The sequence below is a fragment of the Syngnathus typhle genome, linkage group LG2 (genome assembly GCF_033458585.1).
Source record: "Syngnathus typhle isolate RoL2023-S1 ecotype Sweden linkage group LG2, RoL_Styp_1.0, whole genome shotgun sequence".
In the NCBI taxonomy this organism is placed as follows: domain Eukaryota; kingdom Metazoa; phylum Chordata; class Actinopteri; order Syngnathiformes; family Syngnathidae; genus Syngnathus; species Syngnathus typhle.
The window spans coordinates 8,900,406-8,922,090 of record NC_083739.1 but is presented as its reverse complement, the minus strand read 5'-3'; the positions used below and the strand labels follow the sequence as shown (position 1 = coordinate 8,922,090).

General features: G+C 41.2%; 1 protein-coding gene across 3 annotated transcripts in view; it reads right to left on the bottom strand.

Annotated features, from left to right (window-relative positions):
- Nucleotides 1-21,231, bottom strand: part of LOC133150008 (metabotropic glutamate receptor 7) — a 94,881-nt gene extending 73,650 nt beyond the window's left edge. The window contains exon 1 of one of the 3 annotated variants that reach the window (XM_061272271.1): nt 20,002-21,231. In XM_061272271.1, coding sequence (XP_061128255.1) covers nt 20,002-20,505 — 504 coding nt within the window. In that variant the 5' untranslated portion in view covers nt 20,506-21,231. The remainder of the gene's footprint in view (nt 1-20,001) is intronic. The other 2 variants (XM_061272269.1, XM_061272270.1) reach the window with 2 other exon arrangements.
- Nucleotides 21,232-21,685: the final 454 nt, after the last annotated feature.

The window sequence follows — 21,685 nt, the reverse complement described above, 5'->3', positions numbered from 1 at the left end:
GGCGTCTTCCTTTGTATGGTAGCATTAAGCTAGCAGGGCCTTTCGTTGGGCATTTGTAACTTGCTTTGAGTTTAGCTTAACAGTAATCCTCAACTGGCTGTTGCAATAAAGAGCTTGAAGTCTCTCTTTGGAAGAATTATTGACTACCTGCCAAAGCATTGCTTCTTCTGAGCCGAGTTGAACAGCCACCATACAAGGCTCATATTTGAAAGTTTGGCTCATAAGACAAAGCAAAAAAAAAAAAAAGGCTGAACAAAGGCTCATATCTAGAAAAACTCAGAAGTGTCACTTGTATATCAAGGTGCCACCGTAAAATTTCTCCGAGCATCAGACTCAGTCAGTAAGCAATATGACATGTGATTGACCTTCAACCTTCAGGGTGTGGATGCTTGACAGCTGATCTGTTGAAAAATGACGTGGTTATTAAACCTTCTGGACACATTCCAGGCAACATGAGAGTGCTCCAAAACAGATAAGACACTTAAAAAGCACTATATTCAGTCATCAATAACCCCTGTCCTGTCGCCAATTGTGGTTGAAGCAACTCAATTTGAATGGAAAGCTTTCCTAATTTGAAAGCTGTCAATGGTGATTGAGGTCTTCTCCCCAAATCAATGTAACTGTCAAATACGGGTTTTCTGAGGGCTCTTGAAATCCTCCAGGATTTGCATGTGAAAACACTAATCCTGCCAGATGATTTTCTCATGTATGCACTAGCACGGCATGCACAAAAGAATAGAGGCACACACAAGTACACTCGAATGACACTTTCCTCACTGCATCAGCACCGTGAGAGAGAGAGAGAGAGAGAGAGAGAGAGAGAGAGAGAGAGAGAGAGAGAGAGAGAGAGAGAGAGAGAGAGAGTGACAGAGAGAGAGATAGCAAGAGAGAGAGAGCGGCAGAGAGAGAGATAGAGAGAGAGAAACGGAGGCCCAGACGCCAAATTTCATCTCAAGAGAGAGACAGAGAGAGAGACAGAGAGAGAGAGAGAGAGAGACAGAGAGACAGAGACAGAGAGAGAGAGACAGAGAGACAGAGACAGAGAGACAGAGACAGAGAGACAGAGACAGAGAGACAGAGACAGAGACAGAGACAGAGAGACAGAGACAGAGACAGAGACAGAGACAGAGAGACAGAGACAGAGACAGAGACAGAGACAGAGACAGAGACAGAGACAGAGACAGAGAGAGAGAGAGAGAGAGAGAGAGAGAGAGAGAGAGAGAGAGAGAGAGAGAGAGAGAGAGAGAGAGAGAGAGAGAGAGAGAGAGAGAGAGAGAGAGAGAGAGAGAGAGAGAGAGAGAGAGAGAGAGAGAGAAAAAGAGAAAGACACGGAGGCCCAGCCGCCAAAATTCATCTCAAGAGAGAACCGGAGCAAATGAAATTAAAGCTAATGAAACGCCACAGTTGTTCACAAATGTTTACATATAAAATCAACACATACTTTGGAATAACAGCCTAAGGTCCATTCTAATTTATTCTCCAATAAAGGTCCATGCTGTGCTGGCAACTAAAATGTGCACATATTACAGTCTGCTGATGGAAAGCATTCTGATTCCCCCTCGGGCACTTTTAGATTGGCCAAAAACCAAATGACAGTTTATATACTGCAAAACATAGTCAACCAAACCAATGTTGACTATCTAAAGTCATTCCACTTTACTGTTGATGCACTTATATTTCAAAATATTTTTGTCAAGGTCGACCTATAACGTAGTTTGCATTAAAGTTGACATACTCTATGAATTTGGCTGCTGTCTCGTTCCTCCTCCAATTATTACTTAAACCTATTTATGTGAAAAATTATTCTGATTGTTTAAAAAAGTAAAACCCATCAAAGTTTGTTGCATGAGACCACGCTACCGGCAAAAGAGTCAGATACTATGGAGTTTTCATAAAAGACACAAGAGAAAATATAAAAGAGTTGGACCTCTCTGTTCACACGCAACATTTTCTGGCGTGCAATAGGGCTAAGAGCTTTCTATTTCTTGCTACAGTTAGTGACAAGCCCATCTACATTTCGAGCCCTCACATGGGCATCCAGTCTTAACAATGCCGAGCTGCAGCAACAGAGAGAACCTCCTGTCACTTTTAACTTTAATAATCTATTGTGTGCTCAGTGCATTTGTTTTCTTGTTCGCATGGAAGTTTGATTTAACGTCCCTTTTCCTCATACACACATCTTAGATGGGCATCATAGCCAAAACAGCAAGCACATCCTGTATAGCCTTTTCCAAATGAGTTGAAACCTAAAGCAAAACGTTTGCAGGCCAAATTAATGAGCCCCTGTTGAAACAAATGGAATTGCTTCACCAGCCCCGAACCAAAATAAATCAATTAATTTTGTGTGGCTACAGACAAACACTGGACAATGTAGAAACATAAATTGAAATACCCTTTTTTTTTTTTACACATTTGTTAGCATATCGCTGGGAAACATCTTTGCCTTTTGCATAAAGTAATGTTTATGTTCACCATGTGCAGTGCTTGTCCAAAATGGTCACCACATCCCATGTATAATTTAATTTTCCCCCCAAAAATGCGACTTATACTCCAGTGCGACTTATATATGTCGTTTTCTTCTTTATTATGCATTTCATGGCTGGTGCGACTTGTACTCCGGAGAGACTTGTAGTCCGGAAAATACGTTACACAACATAACACCACAGCATGCAAACATCTAATTCTAAAATGGGAACAATGTAAACGCACTGCACTTGTGTACTATTAAACATGAATGCTTTTTAAGAGGCATTTTTGCTAAAGATGTGATGCAATGGAGCCTCAAAGAGTCGTTGCTTGTGCCACACTGTTTTACTCCTGCCCTCTAAAATGCACCATCTTTCATGTATTGCGAGGGAATTCTCCCTGACAGGTAGATCCATGGGATTAGTCTTAAGTGCAGTATAATTTCCACGGTGCCATGTGATTTCAAGAGCTGGCCGGGGGAGAGGAGCAAGCAAGAGATAAAACAGAGAACAAAGCCAAGAACAGAACCCAGATCTGAGAGGAGCCTTGATGCACGCCCGTTTTTTAAGGAGCGGACACTCACAGACGACACTAAAAGCCTGCATTTAACAAATTCGTTGAAGCCATTTAGCAGGATTTCAAGAGTGAGAAAAGTGTTGTGAAATCGGAGCTGCAAATGTTGAAAAGTGGGCACAAGGCTTCCAACTTGGTTTGGACAAGCAGATTCCTCAACTTGTTTGCGCGTCATCCTTAGTGATGCACACGTCGCAGATTAGCGCGACTACAATGAGTGCCGCGGTAATGCCTTTCAGCACACACTGAACAATTTTTTGGAGCAAAAGGCCTGCTAGCATTCAGCAGAGCCCTCCTCACCCATCCCTATAAGAGGATCGGACGTAATGGGGTTTCTTCTCTCTCTCTCTTCAGCTAAACTTCGGAAAACTTCCTCCGAAATCCAAGCGTGTCCTCGTGGTCACATTTTACAGTCATAGCGACAATGTGTTTTATAGGAACACCGGCGTGACCTCAGTAGGAGCCGAGCTAAGCTTTTAAGTAGCTGCTTATGCCCCTCCCTCGAGTGCGATGGGGAGAAAAATGGGAGTAATAACCCAGCCTAGAAAGTCAAACAGCCGCGTTTCTCCGGCAAAAGCCCCAATATCCATGTGTTAATAAGGGATAGCACCTCGTTAAATTTTGCGATTCGGTGCTTAGCTAGAACTTGAAACGCAACTGCCAAAAATTGTTTCAACACATAAGGCACAGGCCATGTTGTCAGTAGTTTCCATAGCAATTATTTTGTTAAATAAGCAAAGCGAAGAACCCCGGCCGGGCCGGGCGGTCTCGAGGGACCAGCCGCCGAAACCGGGGTTTGAACCGTGTATGCTTTTCTCCCAGTGGTGCACTGCCGACCTGGTGACCTCATATCAGCGGCAATGACAATGTGTCTGACACAGAGGAGATCTTTTATTTATTTGATTAATATTGCATCAGTTGCACACACTGCAACATGTTAGTGTGTGTGTGTCGACACAATGGAATTTTCTTGCACCAGTGACCATGAGCACAACAACGCTGCTTATTTCCCCGGAAGGCTCCCAGGCTTTTTCTTCCTTGTGGTTTAATTACAACCTTTGCGGGTCCGAATCCAATTTTTCCTCCAACTATTTAAAACATTCTTCTGGCGTGTACTTCGGAAAAGGTTTGGCAGTCTCAGCCTCATTTTGTAAACATCTCACAATTCAGTACAAAAATAATGACTTTTCTTGAAATCCTACACGCATTTCTTCCCCCTTCCAAGCATTGATATGAAATCTACCGCCCAAAAAGATGAGCCGTCTTCTTCCCTCGACTCAGCCTCGGAGCGCTTCTTGCTTCTCCGTCCAACCGCATATCTCAATGTACACGCATTCACTTGGATCTCAGGTCCGATGCATCAGGCGCCCCAGGTGGAGTGAGACGCATTCTTGACATGGATTGATCTTGCCTTGTTGACTTCAATTCAATCTTATTGAACTCCAACCTACCAACCGGTAACACTCAAGTCCAGGCAATTTGACAGAGCGGGCGGGATTGACCTGCCCTTAAGTAAGTATTGATTGTTTGCATCCTCGTTTGTATAGATGTATATACTTAAAGAGCGCTTAAAGAGAAAAGGTGCCCTATTCTTTGTCTCTGAGAAAGAGTGTAAGGACAAGACGATAAGGGGCTCAATAAAAAGGGTGTAATTCTCACTTTATGGCAGTGCTTCTCAATTATTTTCTGTTACGCCCCCCCCTAGCAAGAAGAAAACTATTCGCGCCCCCCCTCCCCACCGTGACTATCCTAACTTGTCTTGTAAGTCGTAAAATGTTGCACTGTCGCAAACGTGACAGAAGTAACAATGAGAGCGCCACTGCCCCCTGCTGTAGTAAACGCGCAATTACACTTTATTCTAGTACTGCCAAAAAAAAAGCCTGTTCCCCAGGGTCACACGCGCCCCCCCAGGAATAGCACCGCGCCCCCCAAGGGGGGCGCGCCCCACTATTTGAGAAGCACTGCTTTATGGAATGCTACAGTGAGCCCGTTGGCCGCGTTACAAAACAGCGGCGGCAGTTTATTTTTGTAGCTCTGCCTGCACTACATTCTGTCCCGTCTGCTTTTTGCCACAGCCTGTGAATGAGTTTCACCTTGTCAGCTGTGGTCTGGACCATAAGTCACCATCTGATTAAACGACAACAACAAAACAGGCAGGGCTCTTCCAAGGACCGTAGATGAACTCACTGGTTCCACAACAATAGACAGCGCAACTCGTCGGAAGATGATGCAGCTGTTTTCTGCTTAATGTTTAATTGGGTTTATTTTATAGTTACATAATTTCATCGTTTAATTGTGCGGCAAAGCTTTAAAAGTAGGGTGGCCCCGGTAGTGCTAGTGCTAAACCCCAAAGCATGGGCTGCCTTTGCCTACTTTTTGGAGGCTGACAGGGGACCTGTGTAGCATCTGTTCCCACTGTCAACTTTCCAGCGAATTAAGGGCACATTGCAACAGCCTTTCACTAAATCGCTTCAATTCCCTGCCGTTTGTTTGCATGAAAAGCCAGATTCTCCCGAGGGAAATCTTAAATAATCGTTTAAAAAGCACTTGTATGCTGAATATCTCTTGAGCCAATAAGTGGAATTCAATGAAAATAAATTCCATTAGTGATATGCCAACATTAAATATTTGACCACTTTGCTCTGAAAGGTTATGCTCATAATGCAAATCCTTATGTGCAGTTCTGATTTTTTCGTATGGATGATCTTTTCATGTTGTTCACATTGGAAAAAGAAAAAAGACTAATAATGGCTAAATGGGGCTGAGGCCTTCCCGTGTAGGGTTTGCATGTTTTCCCCGTGCCAGTGTGGGTTTCCTCCAGGTGCTCCGGTTTCTTCCCACATTCCAAAAACATCCATGGTAGGTGAACTGAGCACTCTGAGTGTACTGATTTTGTGCTTGACCGCCGTATATTTTTCAGTTCCAAGGCATCTTCTTTTTGCCACTGGCTGTTTCCTGCTCTTTTGACCACTGTTACTTTTTGCACCTTTCTGTTTTGTTGACCAAAAATCCCGACTGACCTGCAGTATGAACCTGCATTATGAAAACCTAAGTCGGGCCTGGGAGTGGAAAAACTATTTCTACTACGTTGACCACAAATATTGATTTAAAAAAAAATAGACTGCCTATGTTGATACTATAATTCATCATTTTAGAACCATATTTAGAAATTTAGAATCATGTTTGTATATATAAGCAAAGCGATATATATATATATATATATATATATATATATATATATATATATATATATATATATATATATATATATATATATATATATATATATATATATATATATATATATATACACACACACATATATACATATATTTCTTTTTGCGACAGATTTTTTTTCTTGCCATTAGTGTTGTTTTATATATGTATATATATATATATATATATATATATATATATATTAGTGGTGTCAGTTAATAGAGTTATTAAAATGATTAATCCAACCCCCTTTTAATGCCAATAATTTTATTTATCACGCAACTAAGGCTAATTTTTGCCTAATAAAATGTGTACTCTTTTCACGTACTGTTACCGTAAAAAAACTACAACACCTCACCATCAATCATCTTTGGCAAAGTTAAGTGTTTTTTGTCGAGGTGTGTGACACAGTGTCCCCCCCCATCATCAAAAAAAGTTGACTGGAAGATGATGGTGGGGTGGGGTAGTTAATGGAATAACCAACAGGATAATTGATTATTAAAAGATATGCTAGTGAGAGTGACCTGAGTCAGAACTACTGACTTTTACAAAAATATTTTACTATATATTTTTGGCTGAACATGTTCTTCCTGAAATAAACTTTACACATTGCATTCAAAACTGTATTTAACTTAATTCTGTGCTACTTGTACACCTTCCCATCCTTTAAATACATGTATTTTTCATTTCTTGAGGTAAGCAACATAAATCCCTCCTCGCAAAGAAGTGTCAATAATGTGATGGGTTTATCATTGGCAGAAGGTCACACAGTCTCAAGCACCAATCCCCTCAAGTGCCATCCCCACCATCACCCTTTCTCTGCACCTTGGCTTTCTGAATAAGACACTGAAGAAACATCTCCTGAGGATGTGGTAATTAGCTTCACGAGGACAGGTCATTCATTACACAGCATGGAAATGTATCTCCAAATGTCACACCAGACCACTGATTCTGATGTGCAGTCACTTATAAAAATACTAAATTTTAGGAATAAAACGGTATATACATAAATTGCATATACTTGTGCATATATGACACTGAATTTTATTGTTGATCATGATTTGTTTTAGGTGTAAAATCCTCAAGAACCACCGCCAAAGACTATCCAGGCGTGTCTAATGTTGTGACTAGACATTGTGTGAAATCACATTCAAGCATGCATGTCTTAAAAAACACTTGCATGATATGACAAAACAACATATAGACACAGCATGATATCTGACAAGTAAATGTTTTGCACGATAATATGAGAAGAATATAATTCCCTTCACGGTTGAACGCAAACTGATATATATGCTGAGCCTGACTTGAAGGCCCGTGTTGACTAGATGTTGTTTAGAGTGAAGCGTCAAATTAGTTGAGAGAGTGCACTTTATTCCCATGCTTGTCTATATTTCCCTACGTGTATGCTGCTGAGAATACGTAGATGCTAATTAGCAATTTAGAGAGAAACTACACGAGTCAAACCCACTGGTGTGGATAAAAAAAAATAAAAAATGTGGTGCTGTTTTGTCTCTCCATTCTTTAGAGTGAAAGAGCTTTTGGTATGCAAGCATTTGAATGCATCGTGTTGTGGAGAATTAAATTAAAGACCCTATAAAGGGAATTTGGAGAGTTGTTTCTGAGTACATTACACATGTTGCTCAAAAATGCCATACTGGGGGTGACCAACGTTGTGCCCACAATAATATTGAGTCAAGTCCAATTTATCAAAATAGCCCTTAATCACAAAAGAGTCTCAAAGGGCTTCGCAATTAAGACCACAGTTGAAAAATATAAACGACATCCTCTGGTCTTAACCCCAGAAGAGATGAAAGGTATTCTGAGCAAATTTGTGAGTACAGAAAAAGATATCCAATCAGTACCACATTAATCAGTAGCCAAGAAGTAGCTCTCACTTTGAAAAAGGTTAGCAACCCCTATACTGTATAAATAAGTGATTGAAAAAATAGATTGCATTTTTGATACATACAGTATAAGCTATTTGAACATTACTTTGCACCTTTTACTTCTGTGATCTTGTTTCTTACTAGCAAAAAAAAATCATCAAGAAGCATTTTACAATCGGAAGCGAGCCATTTAGCCCCACTCCTGTGTCATGCACCACACGAGAACATGACCTTCCATGTCGTGGTGTGTGATCACATTACGATATGATTCGTGGCTATATAAAAACATCCATCGTGCCGTATAACCCTATACATTTAATCTTGTTATTTTGATATGTGTGTTTGGAATTGGTGTAACGGTGGGGCTGAGCGTCTGAGCCCCATTGCCTTGGGCTACCAAGCCATTGCCGCCACCGTGTCACCGGTTTGGGTTCTGGACGCCAACTCTGCTGCCACCACTCACTTTCAAGGAAACAAGAAGTGAGATTTTACTTATTTGCACTCATGTAGCTCAAGCTGGCATCCATCAGGTTGGGTTGCTAGATTGAGCATCTCAACGTTTCACTCGTTTGTATTGATTTAAACTCAATTCAACATTTTTTTTTTTTGCAAATTAGCATAAGGTATGTTTTGCCGTGTCGTGATTGCGGGACTTTTCAACAGATGACAGAAATAGCCCACCCATGAATGATTTAAATCCCCACCGCTGACCGGAACATCAGTGCTCTTGGTGATTGGCAATCATGTGACGAGAGTGAAACGGTCAAAAGTGTAGCTGCATTTCTCAAAGGCTGATGCGTTGCTGCACGTTGCCACAAGTGTAATCAATAATTCAAATGCGGGGGGGGGGGGGGGGGGGTGGTACAGGCAGGCTGAGCAAATATTTTGAAAATGTGCATCTCACCTTACAGAAGCGTAAGAACAACAGCATTATTGCTCTACACCACTTTGCTTTTACAATAAATAATTATTGAATCTATAACACTATCAAAATGATTAATTCAAACTACATATTTTTCTGAAAACAACATTACATTATTCATTTGACATTATCGTGATTGCATTTGCCATACAAGTTCATTTTTAGAAATAAAAAAATGAATCCATTTTTTGTTTTGGTGTTTTCAAAGTACAGACAAACCAATAAAGTACCAGATCAATAAGCACTATTAGTTGTCGTAGTATCATTAAAATCTTTGCGATACTTTGTAGCAGTGCAGAAAAGCCCCACAATGTCCCAGCCGCTCTCGGCTTCAAGCAGATTTCTTAAGCTATTTTTTTTTATCTTGTGGCTCAAAAAATGTATGTGTACGCGTAAAGAAAATGGTGGCTGCATTTAGCATTCCAACCAGGGTTGTCACACTAGAATTGACAATCACTTTTGACCTGTTACTTATTGAACAGCTAGATGCATAGGCTAAAATCAATTCTGATTACAAAAACAGAATTTTTTTTAGAACCCTTTCCAAAGGCAGAGCACAGGTAGACACGAACGGCTTTCATGTACTTTTTGGTATTCTCTTTGGTGTCTGTCTTTACCACTGTCCTCTGACTAGATCAGGCTATGCGGTTTCAGTCCTCTTCATCAATCACAGTGATGATTCTGAGAGAAAGGAGAGATAAAAAGCCAACTGCAGCCTGTCAGGGCCATGTGAGCAGAGGACGCCAATGCCTCATTTAGACAGCAGGTCTGAAGTGGCTCTTTCCCCAGACAGGAGGACAAGAAAGAGTTCACCTGCATTAAATAAAAAATAAAAAGTTTTGCTACTGTAGTCGCAGAAAGAGATGCGAGAGGACAGCAAGCATCACTCTGATCTCGTCGAGATGGATACAAGTGAGATTAAGACTGACAAAAGGACAAAGTTACACACTCTTCTCAACCGGAGTGCATTCAGAGGACATTCCTCTCCGAAAATGGCTGCAATTTCAGGATATGTTTGATTTTTTTTTTCTTTTCATCAGGTGTGCTACTTCTTAAAAACAATTTAAGTTTGATTGATTTTTTTTTCTTCCGTCTCCTTGTGGTTTTGTTGTCTTCATTCCTAACGCAGCGTGGAAGAGGGTGAAATAAAAACATCTTTGCAGCAAATCGGCTTCACCATAGCAACACTATTGATCAACCCTCCTGGGTGTTCAGAAAAATCCATCGCTCAAGTCAATTCTGCCACTGTTAAGAGTTCAACAGATACTCATAGACACCAATAATATTTAGGGTCAGGCCATCAAATCTACAATCGCTATTTTGCGTCCTTGATGGTGTACTTATTACAAGGGGGAGTCACTAAATGACCTTATCATAGTAACTGAAACAAAAGCCGGAAGTGGGCTCGAAGGGAGTTGTCATCACCTGCATGCTCCATTAGTAAAGCGAGAGATTTACACTGAAAGTTCATTCAGAGTTTATTAGCGTTGGGCCGATACAGTAAAGCCTAAAATGATTCATACCCTGGACACAGAATCAAAGTGATCCCAAGCCGGCTTTCGATTTCTGTTTGTTGAATGCCCTCTGTCTGGGCGGGGGAAAAATGGAAATGGGATGTGAAGAAGTTATGTTAGGAAATTATTCACAGTGTATGATTTTTTATGCACTTTTTTTTTTTTAAACGTATTCATAAATTGTCTGTATTGGCCAGTTTTGGGGGAAACACATTTTGAATCATTCCAGAGCAGTTGTTGCCAATATAATATCTGCACAAGAGTAATACAGTAAGTAAATTGAAAAATGAAATAAATGAATTGTTTTATTCCATCCACATTTCTGTCATTTCAATAGTAAAGACGTCCATTCAACAAGAACAAATTCGCTTGAACTGGTCAAGGTTAGGAATTCTTTTATGTTTAACTACTCATTAAAATAGACACAACCACTGACTTTCACGTTTTGCTTCATTTTCAATATTTTAAAAAAAAAAAAAAAAAAGAAAATTTGCACTTAAAGGCTTTGCCTGACAATCCTTTCATTTGTGACTGTATTGCACTTGAGAACACGCCAAGAAACATAACATGACATGACACGAGCATGAACAACCCCTACGAGAGCAGGGCAAAAGTAAAGGGGAATAAATTAGAACCATGTATGGCTCTCCCCTTTCAAGTCTCATGTTAATGTTTCATAGAGGCATCAAAGTGTAACTTGAGGGTTTTACTGACTTCAGACTGTTTAAAAAAAAAATTCTTACTGAGTAGCTGATAAGCAATCCAGGTTGACAGCTGTGGTTTGAATCCTTTGCCTAATTGTCCAGCCAATGGAGCCACGGAAATGGGACTAAAAGGACGTTAAATATTATGATGGTCACTTTCCACTAAACAGCTATTTGCAGCCGAGCCCATCATCATGTTTCTAAGAGCTACAGCGTGCAACGGCAAATCACAAGTAGTAACACGACAGGCTCTATTTTCATGACTGGCGCAAATCCTGCACGGCGCACAGCATGCTGTAAATCTGCGGTGGAGGCAGATTAGACAAGATGTTGGTAATTTCATTCTCGACAGGTCATTTGAAAAAGGGCAGTTTGCATCCTGGTGGGTGTGAACACAGCGTGGATTATGAAAATCAAATTGGCTCGACTAATGTGGTGCATTGTCAGCTCGCGTGGAAAAATTTTGATGCAGAAAAGGACGTGACCGCTTGACATTCAATAAGATGGTGAGAAACCATTTTTCGAACCTCACGTCTGTCTTTGCCTGATTCTAATTCACTTGAGTTGCACCACTTAATTGTGGTCTAAGCAGGCATAACTTTACACTGACTTCCTGACATCAAATTATCAATTAACACGTCCTTGCTGTGCTAGATATACCAGCATGGCAGAACTGTTTGCCAAATTGACAAACAGGTGCAGAGATCCCTGAGTCTGCACAAAAATTTGGACATGCGATGTCTACCAGCCATCTTACTCTGGTGTTCCTTGCAGTCAAACGAGTGCACGCAAGTTTGCACACTTGCAACAGCGTCCGTGTGATATTTCAAGCCATTAGATATTTTGTTATATGGAGATGTGTTTTAAATAATTAATCCGCTGTACTGGAGCCCTGCTGCGGTTCTCATTCCACTGCAGCAACGCACTCTCAGCCAACAGGCATAAGAGATATGCTCACAAAAACAAACGCTAACGCTCTTTGAAATCACTGGTGCAAATTCATTTCATTTGCTTGCAATGATAGCGCCCAGATAGGGTGCCAGCATTTTGACTGAAAATTCACATGGGTGCGCCTCCATTTCCAAATTGATGAAAGCAAGGTGGATTACCCATAAATCAAAGTAACAGGGGTAAAAATATGTCATTAAAGAAAAAAACAAATCTGGAGGCCTTTGTAATCAAGTATAATTGCACAAAGTGGCGCTGCATCTGATTTAGCAACTCGTAAATCTTGTTCAGATATGAACTTTACAGATGGTCCGACTGAAAGTGAAGAAATGAAGAGAGGAGGCCGGTAGTTGCTTCAAGCGATTCCGGCAGCGATTCCGTTGTCATTTCCTAACAAAGGCAACATGCTGGCAACACAATTAATCATCACTCTGCTTTGATTGAAGAGGGGAATAGATTTAACGTGACCAATCCCAAATATTCACCAGTATCCAATGTCTAAAATATGTCCTCAAACTATCCACAAGTCACACTGCAGACAAATAATAGGGGCCTATTTTAGTGCGCTCATAAAAAAAAAAAAAACATAAAACCAACCAATTATCCCTTCTGCAAAGCAGTGACTCTACATTTTACCCTTTTACCACATTTCCAAATTAAAGCAGGAAGAAAGTAACTTCTGCCATTCATCTTAGAAATACCGTTACGGGATGTCAGTGCCATTAGCTACGTTATGCTAAAGTTGTTCTTTCTCTCATTAATCTGTCTGGTAAACATCACGTTTCCTTGATTTGACCCTCAGCACATTTCCTGTTGATGAAGCGAGCACAGTGGTGTCCTGAGATATGAGTTGGATGACTTGGGGATTTTCAGAGATACGAGCTGTCCTTCACCTTTGACTTAACAGCAAATGGGTGGCAGTGAACACAACTCAACCCGTTTTACAAGAAGCAAGAAGTTTGGCAAACAACAAATGTTCAAAAAAGAAGCTTTGAGCTGTTGAAGGGCAATCCCAGATGGTGGGCTGCAGCTAACTATCATTTTAGTAATCAATTAATCTGTCAATTCTTTTTAATTATGACATTATAAATTTCCATCCCTTTAATCAAATGCGGGACATTATGTCAGAATAAAGTGCACAAGCGTTAACCGATTATGATTCAGTCAATGGTTTGGTTTGTAAGATTCCTCAGAAAATAACAAATAGCAAACATGATGATTTTTTTGTTTCCTATGTAAATGTTTGCAAATGTCTAACTCTGCTTTCATAGAGGACGGCAGGAATCTGAAAATATTTACCGTTACCTTCTGCATATAAACAACCACACACCTTTGTTGTCTGCTATCTTGATGCCAACACATGCGATCGACGAGCAAACAAATATGTGGTGTTTTAAAGCGGAAGTCAACTCCAACATTTTCTTTCTAATAATATGTTGCATGTACCCGCACTGCTCTAAATATGGCATTCTGATTAATATTGCATTCATGGAAGGTGAGTAAAGCAACAAAATGTACCCGTTTTCAGGGACAGACATTTTGTTACTTGATGTCGACTGAAAATGACATCACAGGTGTCAGGTGACAACCAATGACAGCTCAGCTTGAGAAAACTGGTGAGGCAATACACCAGAGGGATGGACCTATGAGCTGAATTTGAGTGTCTGGAGTGTGAATTAAAGTCCAACTTAAACTTGCACCAAATTGAGCTTCTGACTTTTCACCTCCTCTGCTCAGTACAACCAAAGTAGGGGCCTGGGGCACTGTCCATGGTACTGAAAGCTACCACTCATGAGTGCTGAAAAACAAAGCATTGTCACGCCTTCCATCCATGATTGGTTGTAACCTGAGACCTGAGATGTCATTTTCTGTCGACAGCAAGTGTCAAAATGGCCGTCATTTGAGAGAGAAAAAAACCAAGTTGATTTTGCCTGTTTAATTCATATTCCACAAACGAACCAAGACAATGACTGCGTTTTGACTAGTTGTGATGCACAGAATCTATTATTACAAAGAATTGTTTAACATTTGAAAACAAACAATGCATCAACACATGCAGAGTAAGTAATAATAATGATCGGTAAATATTCTTTATGCTCTGAAAAGCAGTGAAAACTTCAAATTGTGCCGTCATAACTGTACTACTTGTGCACAATAGGAGTAGCAATGACTCAATTATGCTGCACAAATTGTTTCATTCTTTAGATACCATTTAATTATGAAAATACTGTCAAAATTAAAGCACTAACCTTTTGGGGATAATTTAAATTTATAGCGTATTTCAACTCAATTAACAGTTTGATTTACTTCCTGTGGCGATGCAGCAAAACCTAGGAATGACTGGCACGTCATTTTACTTTCAGTTTTGCTTGCTTGACGCCCGTTGGAAAAATCAAAAAGAAGTCAAACACCACATTAATTGTACAACTTTGCTTTGTCATCTCAGAGAAAATTACCATACTGCCTAACAAATAAACGCTGCTGGAGGTGAATTAAACATGTGAGCAAGAAGTTTTGAGAACTGTTTCTATGAGAAGAAAGAAAGAAAGGAACCCAAAATTGTAAAACTGAATCAGCTTTGATTCTTTATTATTAGTACTATTATTATTAGTATTTTCAATACTTGTGTGTTGCTAGAGAAAAACTGTATTCAATGATAAATAAAAGCTATTGCAACAGTCCTGAATGAAAACATACTTTTGACTCAATGATTTTACATTGATTCCAAGATTTTAATGAAATAAATATCTGTTACAAGCTTTGCTTGCATCAAAAAAGTAGAAGTAGAAAAATGTGGAATATTGGGGAAAATTGTGCGATTAATTTGACAGTGGACAGTGGTACCTTGTTTTACATATAGAGTAAACTATAACACTGCAAATGTTTTGATAGTTCTTTCATTCACAGAGCAAATTTACTAAATGTAACTGTGGCATTTGTTGTAGAATCTCGTGTGTGAGAACATTTGCACAACGTTTACTGGCAACTTGTGTCTCAGTGATTAATAATGATGACCAGTGAGGCGAAAATAATAATAGTAAAAACAACGTTTTATGTATGTCATAAAGAATAGAGAAGCATATGTTTATGCAAATGGATTTTTATAGTTGTTTTGGACTACGTTGCTCTTATGACGAGACATCTTGGTAATTACTCGTCAAGTCATATTTTTTTATGTATAGACAGTTGTTGTGTATATTCTTTAACATGTGAACTTACCTGTTCTCACAGTCTATTATACTGGATATTATTGTTGTTTCGCTGTGCCCAAATAGGTTTTAGGACTTTATGATGATGAATGTATTTTCTATTTATGAAACATATACCGCATAATAATATGGAATGAAATCTGTATAAGATTCGCTTAAAAACATTTCTTCTCAAATTGTCTGTTCCCAAAAACATTTTCCAAATATGTTGCAAGGCTCACGAAAAATTTCACATCAGAGAAATTCGCGAGCATATCGAAGTGGGTTTCCACATCCAAATAATCCATGCGTGTTGCTGCTTTTGATCATCTTTGTGTATGAATGTGATAAATATTTGCCATGTTAACTGCTCTTTTTTTTTTCCTGCTTTCTTCTCTCTCTCTCTCTATTTTTTGAAGCTATATATATATATAGGAAGGATAAAAAATATCTTGTTTGCTTAGACATCAGCTTAAACAAAACCTGAAATCAACTCAGCAGTGTTCAACCAAAATGAGAAGAAACAGAACGGAGGATGGATGGATGGATGGATGGATGGATGGATGGATGGATGGACGGACGGACGGACGGACGGACGGACGGACGGACGGACGGACGGACGGACGGACGGACGGCGAACGGCTGGAGTTTTGATTTAAATTATCAAGCTGCTACCTTCTCTTGCAATCTCCAAAAGGGAAAGTGCACCTAATGTTTGCCGTTTCTCATTCTCTCACTTGCCCTTTACAACATAGCGCGCGGTGACTGAAAAGTAACTCCCCAATTATAAATGACTTATTTATTCATGTGTTGTAGCTTGGTGTTCTTGATGTTTGTAAAGCAGATTTTTTTTGCAAGAAATAAGAAAATTATTCTGTCGGCATGAGGTTATACCTGAATTGCGAATTCTCGAACTGTTTCTTAAGCCACCCGGGATTTGTGGTTTGTAAAGCGATGTCTTGAGAAACAAGTTTGTGACCACGTCAAGTGATCTTTCCCCTTTGAAATGAAAGAAAATGACATGAATTTTTTTTGTCAGACTATCTCACTCACTGAATATATCCACTCACATTGCTATTTTGTTGGCCACGCGAGAGCAGTGTAAGACAAACATCCAGTCGACCGCCGCTATTGGGGGTCAACGACCATGAATAGCAAAAATCCAATGACGGCCATTGAAATGCATTGAGAAACTTTCAATCCACAAAGGGGGAAATAGTGTGTGTGGGGGATGTTAACCCAGTGCTTCTCAAATAGTGGGGCGCGCCCCCCTTGGGGGGCGCGGTGCTATTCCTGGGGGGGCGCGTGTGACCCTGGGGAACAGGCTTTTTTTTTTGGCAGTACTAGAATAAAGTGTAATTGCGCGTTTACTACAGCAGGGGGCAGTGGCGCTCTCATTGTTACTTCTGTCACGTTTGCGACAGTGCAACATTTTACGACTTACAAGACAAGTTAGGATAGTCACGGTGGGGAGGGGGGGCGCGAATAGTTTTCTTCTTGCTGGGGGGGGCGTAACAGAAAATAATTGAGAAGCACTGTGTTAACCCAATAGATATTAAGAAATATGAAGATATTTTGAAAATATTGGGGTTGGGGTGCAAACATGAGAATCTATGGGTGCCGGAGTGCCTAACGGCGGCAATGGAGGGGTGGACTGTAGACATACTTGGCTCCTCTTAACCTTCTCAGTATGGCTAGTTACTCCAGAGGACAAAGAATAACTGTATGCCTGTGAGTATTACATTATCTTCTGTTGCTCCACCATTTGTCCTCCAATATCCATTGGTTATAGGGTAACAGCACCTCCACAAACTGTAGATGCAAATTGCTCGTCCATCTGTGATGTTTTGCATTGTCTCTTAGCATTAGGCTAGCTCAGGCTTCACGGTTGTCTTTGTTTTATGAGTGGAAACAGTAAACTTCAGCTGAGCATGGCAACAAATGGCCCGAAGCATCTTTTTGAGGGGTTGTAAATGATCTGCTGTCGCTTGTTATGAAGTGAGTTGTGTTGGGTCACCTGCCACCATACTGTACAAGTCACATACGTCAAATTTGCACTCACAAATCAAAGCAGAAAAATTGTCCGTTAGGCGTATCTTGAAAATGCCATAAGTGAATCACTCGTTAGACAATCGTATCTGTAAGCACCACCACCACCACCACAGGGAATTAATTTTCCGTTACCCTCATATTATGTTTCTGTTGTTTTTAATGTTTTTTTCAACATACACTGATTCCCGTGAATATGTAAATGCCCGGGGCACTGTCATAGTAAAATTTTTGTTGTTGCAAACTTCCCATCTTTGTTTCTAGTCGGACGAGTTTAAATCTTAATGCAAAATTTTGGCATCTGCAGAAAGTGATTATCTCGCAGGCAATAGATTTTGGTGCCGATCCAAACTACAGCATCGTCTGGCATTGGTGGAGGTCAGTGATCTGCTGAGTGTCATTATTCTATAATAGGCATCTCCTGTATGTGTCTACTCTCTTGCCACTCCAATTCCCTTCTGAATTTGGCCGTGCTCGGGACGAGTCCGCCTGTCAGGGCCCATTCATCAGCACTTGGAGAGGGACTGCAAGCAACAGGAGCTGTTCTTTCAGCACCACCCGGCAATGCTCCTATTGTGTAAAAGAGGGGTGCCCAAATATCCCAAGTCCAACTCAGATTCAAACCATCAGCTCATCAGCAGGTTTTGCAGAAGCCTGATGACAATTATGGCAATCCCCACTCAACTCACTAAAATTTAAACGTTTCTTGGTCCCTCAAAATAAATTTGTTTCACCAGCACCCCCAGATTATTCTTACATGCTTAGCCTTCTTCAACTCAACAATGTTAGGGAAAACGACTCTCAATGAGGATCCCACTTCAGGGTGCGTTGAATTCTTATTTAGACAATTTCATAAAGCCTTTAGCATGTTTTTGCCCCCAGGTGGTTGGTTGACTGCTTGTTGAGAAAGTCCTTGATTAAATATGCAGCAGCGCCTGCATTTGAAATGTAAATATCGCAGACAATCAGGTTAATGTAATCGTGGCAGTCAAAATCTTGATCATGATTCTAAATCGTTTAATTGTGCAGCCCTGGAAGCCATTTTTTTCCCCAATTGAAATCACCAGAAAGGAGTAAACAAAACAAACTGAAGATCAAGACTGATGAATCCTTTTTAAGTGAGTCTCTCCTACACTTTGATGTTTCCAACCAGTGATTCCCAACGGCTGAGCTGCGGCACCTCAGTGAGTCATGAGAGAAATGATCCATCCATCAATTTTCGATACTGCTTATCCTTATTAGGGTCGTGGGTGACGTTGCATCATTGTCAGTGTGATATGCAAAGACGCAAAAACAAGGCAGGCAATCCAGACATTGGACCCCAAATTAAAGGGGATCTGAGAGACGGCCCTACATTGGCTCACTTCAACGTCACCGTTTTAGCATTGGGAATCCCCCCCCCACACACACACACAGGGCACCTTACTAGCTGTTACTGGCTGGTAGGAAGTAGGGCACCCTGAGATATTACCGCTACAGACGACATCACTGGAACACCTCAAAAAAACTTCAACATCATGTCGGGATTCGGAATATCCCGAATCGGGATCCCTAATCGCGAACTTGGTTGTAATTTTATCATTCTGTAAATTTTGTGGGTTGGATTTGTTGTAGTTTTTACAATGTGCGTGAACTTTACTCTCTGGGTTTGTAGTTAGTGTTATTCATTTAATATGTTATTTACAGCGGTGCCTTAAGATAGGAGGTGAATTGATTCCATGACCAAGCTCATAGCAAACAACTTGTATTGCAAATTATCTTAATTGAATGGAAATGCCATTTTCCCAGTACAGCCTCCAGCATTCAACAAATCCAACAAAACGTTTGGAATGTACAAAATGACACTCAATTATAGTATATAGCACATTATAAAAAAAATGCAGTAAATAAATGTAATGGCAGGAATATTAAACCATTTTAGGTCTTTTCTGCTTCAATTCAACAAACATTGTGCTGCTCCACCTACACCTTGGCTATGTGGGGGCAGTATCATGCACAGGTCCAGAGCTACATGAAACATCTCAGTTCCTCTACGAATGCCGCACTGATGCTGTTCATTAGTGCATCAATACAGTTTCCCCATTATATTAGTGTTACACTATTAAACATTTTTTGTTGTCGTTTTAAATGTACAAACGGGAGTGACGATGATTACGTGAAGCCTCTTTTGGAAGAATATCTGCCCAAGTAGTACTTGTTCTAATTTGACTTTTCTGCTACCATACAGCACTGGTATCTCAAAAATTTGCTCGCAAATCAAAGGGAAAAAAAGTTGGGTCCTTTCTTAAAAAAAAACTCATACCGTTGGTCCTTCTATCTAAAGTACCCACTACAGTGTTTGATGAGAAAGAAATATTATTTTTTTCCTTTTTTTTCTCTTTCATCCTTTTTTTTTTTCTAGAGAAGCCCCTGAGGAGGCAATAGTTTTGTGACATTTTGGGTATATTTCTCAAAAGTATAATGAGTATATCGATCGTCACAAAAGAAAATTGCGAAATGTCGTTTCCGTGCAAAAGTGTACTTTCCACTTGCCTGGAAGAGGCGTAGGATGTTGGCAACCATGATCGATACCGAGCTCGCGGAGGCTCCGACGACTCCCACCACTTTTTCAGGCTTGACAAAGACCGGCGGCTCCCCGTTGGTGCACCTAACATCTGAGGTGTCCTTAGTGATGAGGGCCTGCACGAAAGTTAGCGACTGCTCCAGCGCGTAGGTATCCCTCGAACAAGTGTCCAGCACCCGGGCGCCCAGGGTGATGTTGGGCAAGAGTTGCTCGTCCTGATTGATTTGGTCCAGAGCGTACATCATGGCTTCGAGCCGCTGGATGCCGTTCTCCTTCTTCAGGTCCCCGCACGGCGCGCCGTCCACCCCCCTGGCGTGCACCGGGAAAAGTCCGCCGAGGGTCAAGTGGCCCTCGGTCCGGATCGAATGCGGCGCATACGTCTCCTGAGCCACAGCCAAATCCAGCGCAGTCCGGATGAGGCAAAGCAATCTCCACACGGAGCCCAGCTCGGCGAATAGAACGGGACGAGCCATGTTTTAATATGAAATAAAAATCGAGAGATGAATGGTGCAATCACGAGAAGTTGTTAACGCGCGGGCATCGTGGCTCGCTCGTCACCGCGGAGATTCAACAAGCTGGGCAAGAATACAAGCAAGACGCGGTCCGTGAAGGAGACTCGATGCGCCCATTGCCTCCTCGCTGCCAGCTTGTTGAATGGCGAAGCCTCTCGTGGAAATGTTATTTTAACTCGACTCCGGCCGCGTCCAACTGGGATTCCAATCCCAAATAACACACACAAAAGAAATCAGCGCGCGCAGTGAACGGCAGATGCGGTCAGTACTTGAATCTGAGCTCCTGCAGAAGTCGGTGACATTCTTGTTGTGGAGCAACTCTTGCGCGGAGGTGCAACATCTCTTTCCCACTGGCTTCAGACAGAGCAGAGGGAGGGGAGGGAGGGAAGGAAAATATAGAAAGAAAAGACGAGTGCGCGCTCGCTTCGTCCACTGAGCGGCGTGAAAAGAATAATGCAGCTAATTAAAGCTTTCCTCTGTCGCTGCAAACGCTCGCGAATGAGTCACAGGCAGGCTTGCATGGTGTACGGCCCCCTTTGTTGTTTTTTTGCCCTCCTCTTTTATTTTCCACGGAGGACGTTAGTTGTCTTGACTGCGAGCAAGTCAAAGGGCGAGCGTATAGCCTGGCACTTCATGGTTTTTAGAAAGTGAGCAAACTGGACGACGAGCTGAATAATTGCTCTCCGGAGATGCAGCACATCTCGACATGCAATCTCTCCGCACTTCCCCGCCCTCTTTTATTGCCACGCGAAAGTCGATTTGACGGGGACACGCAGTTTGAAATCGTGACGACGACTGCCAAGCAGCGATGACAACGAGAGCTTGTCTCGAGCTCCTCAAGTACTTTTCTATTCATTACCGTGGACCTTTAAAAGAGGAGCGGGAGGGGCGCGGGGGTTGGATAGGGTCCAGCCTGCATGGTCTCCAAGGCAACGCGTTTTTCACCAGACATCCCTGATTCATCCTCCACAGTTCACACACACAAACACACATCGAAAGGAATTAACCACATCTATAGGAGCAAGAAGCCCCTCACAAAACACCATCCTCACCAAAAAGTGCACAGATGGTGCTTTTACAAACCTGACCGACTTCCCAGCAATTTAATGCGCAAGCGTTAGTCAGGGAGTTTCTTGGCAGA